This window comes from Ipomoea triloba, chromosome 2, assembly GCF_003576645.1.
Source record: "Ipomoea triloba cultivar NCNSP0323 chromosome 2, ASM357664v1".
NCBI classification, from domain to species: Eukaryota; Viridiplantae; Streptophyta; class Magnoliopsida; order Solanales; family Convolvulaceae; genus Ipomoea; species Ipomoea triloba.
In genome coordinates this window covers 18,922,904-18,927,138 of record NC_044917.1, presented here as the reverse complement: position 1 = coordinate 18,927,138, position 4,235 = coordinate 18,922,904, and the positions used below count along the sequence as shown (strand labels likewise).

Sequence of the window (4,235 nt, the reverse complement as noted above, 5' to 3'; positions counted from 1 at the left end):
AGAGAGTAACTGTTCGTCTGCTTTCGAACATGTCTTGTTCACTTTTAGAAAATTTGAAGAAAACAAATTAGGTTATTGTAGTCTTTACGACTTTTGTAAAAATCAGAATACCGAAGTTGCCCCTAGAACTCACTATATAAAGGCATCTTCCAAGTCCAATTCAATCAAGAACCTTCCCCCTCTCTCTCTTTCTCCATTTTATTTTATTTTTTTTTGTAAATATAATAATAATAATAATAATTTTTTTTCAAAGAAACGATATGCAGGCATCTAAAAAAAAACTAAACTTACTGGAGAAAAATATTCAATTGATAGGAATTTCTTGAAATACGAACTAAATTGAAATGAACGTATATAAGCTAACCTTTCTCAGGGGGATACATGAAATGTTATGCTTTCACCAGGCCATATTCTGAAAGGCTAATTTGTCAACCACATAATGGTTAAGCATCCTGCAAAACTTAAAGTATTGACTTAATCATCAACTTGAGTTTATACTTATTCTAACCGTTTTTATCCATCCTTGGTCCTTAACCGATTACCAAGTTACCATCCATCTTCCTTTCCATCCTTATTCTCAAACCAATTAACGAACTAATTTTTTGTTTTTCTATCATCCATTTAAGCACTCCGCTTGAATTTTGTAAAAAAATTTATTATAAAACTTGTTCAACCAGTTGAGTTATCTGGTTAGCTTGTTCTTTATACATTCATACCTTCCACCTTTCTTTTTAAAAATGATCGCCTGATATTTGTACCAGGACACCTTTTGATCTTCCTTTTGTTTTGACCGTGTTGGTCTGTATTCCATCCCATGACTCCTTTAAATTTATATGCAAGGAAATAAGTTTATTAAATAAAATACGAGATAACATTGACAAGGAAATGTAAATGGTAAAATCTTTTGAGACTATAAGAGTTCCAGGTACGCTCAATCAATTCACCCTCCAACGTTTCTAACTTGTAGGTACCAGGTCTGACAATGGCGGACACCCTATAGGGTCCTTCCCATTTCTTCGCCATTTTTCCTCCACTGGTTGGTTGACTGGCTTCTCGATCTCGTAGGACCAAGTCACCGATATCAAAGTACTTAGGGTTAGTGCGGGCATCTTGGTACCTTTTGACTGAGCGTTGGTACTCAGCCACTCTTCTTTCCGCTACATCTCTTCGTTCCTCCAGAAAGTTTTTCTCTATTTGCATGGTCTCCTCGTTGGTTTGATCATCATATAGTTGGACCCTTCTAGTCGGGTTAAGGATTTCCACAGGTACCTTGGCCTCGAACCCATAGGTCAAACTGAAGGGTGTTTCTCTAGTTGCTCGGCGTGGCGTGGTCCGGTAAGCCCAAAGGATGTAATCCAACTGGTCGACCCAAGCACCGCCTTCTTCTTCAATTCTCTTTTTGAGGCCTTCCATAATGGTTCGGTTGGCATTTTCCACTTGTCCATTACCCTGAGGATAAGCTACCGAGACTTTGGTGTGTCGGATGGCATATGTTGAGCAGAACTCGGTGAATGCTTGATTGTCAAATTGCCGACCATTATCAGTAATCAGATGTTCTGGAAAACCAAAGCGATAGATGACTTTTCTCCATAAGAACCTTCTACATTGGTAATCAGTGATGGTGACCAGTGGTTCAGCTTCGATCCATTTGGTGAAATAATCTATAGCCACTATGCAGAACTTGTGTCGTCTAGGGGCCACAGGTAATGGTCCGAGGAGGTCCACCCCCCATCGAGAAAGGGAAGTGCAGTGGTGATAGGGGTGTAAAAAGTAGCCGGTCGAGTTTTCTTCTGTGCGAACTTTTGACATACCTCACAACGTAAAACTTTTTGGATGCAGTCGTGAATCATGCTAGGCCAGTAATATCCCTGAATGATCAACTTCCTGGTCAGAGTGTTAGCACCCTGGTGAACAGCACAAACCCCTTGATGAACTTCTTCTATCACTTCCTGAGCTTGCTGGGGCAGTAGACACTTAAGCAGCGGTCCGCCAAAAAACTTTTTGTACAACTGTCCATCTAATATCACATATGTTGGCGCTCTTCTTTTTATCTTAGCTGCTTTTTTGGGATCATTAGGGAGTTCAGCTTGAGTAATATACTTAACTAACTCTTCAATCCAATCATCCGGGGTCCGCACTTCTAGGGGGAACACTGCGGCGATTACCAAGGTTTCCGTACTTGGCATATCAACTATCTCCGTCTTGCATATTCGCTTTAGGTGGTCGGGTATCCCTCCCAAGAATAACTTGGATAGGATGTCGGCCTCCTGATTCTCCAATCGCAGCACATGATGGATTTCATAAGTTTCCAATTTGGTGAGCAGTCCTTCGACAACATCCTTGTACAACCTCATGTTTTCTCCTTTGGCCTCGAAAGTTCCTTTAATTTGTCCGACTACCAGCCTGGAATCCGTGCGAATCCGAACTTTTCGAGCACCTAAAGCAATTGCCAGTCGCACACTCCCAATCATGGCTTCATATTCGGCCTCATTATTAGAAGCCTTGAACTTGTATATTAAGGCATAATATACCTTGAAGCCTTCTGGGGATGTCAGCATAACTCCTCCTCCACAGTGCTTTGAATTGGCTGCTCTATCTGCGTTCAATACCCACCAATCAGTATGGTCATTGATTAAGGATCGATCGCCCGCAGACACCTTAGCTGAACATTCCACTATGAAATCTGCCAAGGCTTCGAGCTTTTATCGAGGGACGCGGTTTGTATTCCAAGCCATATTGTGTTAACTCTATCGCCCATTTTACCATTCGTCCAGAGGAAGTTAGATTCCTTAACACACTGGCCAATGGCTGGTCGGTAAGCACTTCCACAAGATGCGCTTGAAAATAAGGGATTAATCGTCGCACGGTAACCACTAAGGCATAGACAATTTTTTCCAATGGAGTGTACCTTATTTCCGCATCCTTCAATAGTTTTCCCACATAATATACAGGGTATTGCACCTTGTTCTCTTCACGCACAAGGACTGAACTGAGTGCTTGGTCAGAAACCGCGAGATATAAATACAAGGTCTCTCCTTCCTTAGGTTTAACCAGCAAGGGAGGGGACAACAAGTGCCTTTTCAATTCTTAGAAGGATGTCTGGCACACGACGGTCCACTCGAAGCTATCCCTTTTTCTTATTACTTCGAAGAACGGCAAGGCTCTCTCGGCTGATTTTGAGAGGAATCGGCTGAGAGCCGCTAAGCAACCAGTCAATCTTTGGACTTCTTTCAAGGTAGTTGGTGGCTTCATGTCCAATATTGCTTTTACCTTCTCAGGATTGGGTTCGATTCCTCGTTGTATGACCATATATCATAGAAATTTTCCTCATTTCACAGCGAAGGCACACTTTTTCGGATTCAGCCGCATATTATATTTCTTCATGAGCTCAAAACTGGTTTTCAAATCCGAAGAATGCTCGACCGCTTCCTTACTTTTGACCAGCAAGTCATCGACATAAGCTTCCATTCCCTTACCGAGTTGTTCTCCAAATATTCGAGCTATCATTCGAGTGAAGGTCGCACCAGAGTTCTTGAGGCCGAACGGCATCACCTTATAACAGTAAACTCCATCTGCGGTAATGAAAGCGGTTTTCTCCTCGTCCTCATTCTCCATGAAAATTTGGTGATAGCCACGAAAAGCATCCATAAAACTGAGTAGGGCACACCCGGCGGTCTGGTCAACCAACAAATCTATCCTCGGAAGGGGAAAGGGGTCCTTGGGACACGCCTTATTTAGGTCGGTGTAGTCCACGCACATTCTCCATGTTGGAGGCTTTGGAACCAACACCACATTGGCTAACCATGTTGGATATTTAACCTCCCGGATATGGCCGATCTTGAGTAGGGTTGCTACTTCTTTCTTCACAAATTCACGTCTTTCTGTGGCTAGAAACCTTTTCTTCTGAACCACAGGTCGGGCTGCTGGGCTAACTGCTAATCGGTGTGTAATCACTGATCGGTCAATCCCGGGCATGTCTTTCGGCCACCACGCGAATATCATCTTGTACTCCCTTAATACTTGCAAAATGGATTCTCTAACCTCCTTTGTTAGCCCGAGGCCTAACCTCACTGTCCTGTCTGGGTGGGCAATCTCCAAGACGACTTCTTCTAACTCAACGGCAGGCTCCGGCCGTTCTACTAATTCCTTCTGCTTGGCTTTTCCTGCGATGGTATGGACTCGCATGTCTTTTTCCCCAATCGAACGACAGGCTTTAAGATAGCAAGACCGAGCTA

The 4,235-nt window shown here is 42.9% G+C and overlaps 1 protein-coding gene across 1 annotated transcript; it reads right to left on the bottom strand.

The window, feature by feature from the left end:
- Positions 1 to 397: 397 nt before the first annotated feature.
- LOC116010872 lies at positions 398 to 3,309 on the bottom strand. The gene is made up of 6 exons (XM_031250369.1): positions 3,210 to 3,309; positions 1,812 to 2,596; positions 1,598 to 1,661; positions 962 to 1,556; positions 717 to 821; positions 398 to 452 (listed from the first exon to the last, which is right to left on the bottom strand). The coding sequence occupies exons 1-6, from the start codon at positions 3,307 to 3,309 to the stop codon at positions 398 to 400; spliced, it is 1,704 nt and encodes a 567-aa protein (XP_031106229.1).
- Between the last annotated feature and the right edge of the window lie 926 nt (positions 3,310 to 4,235).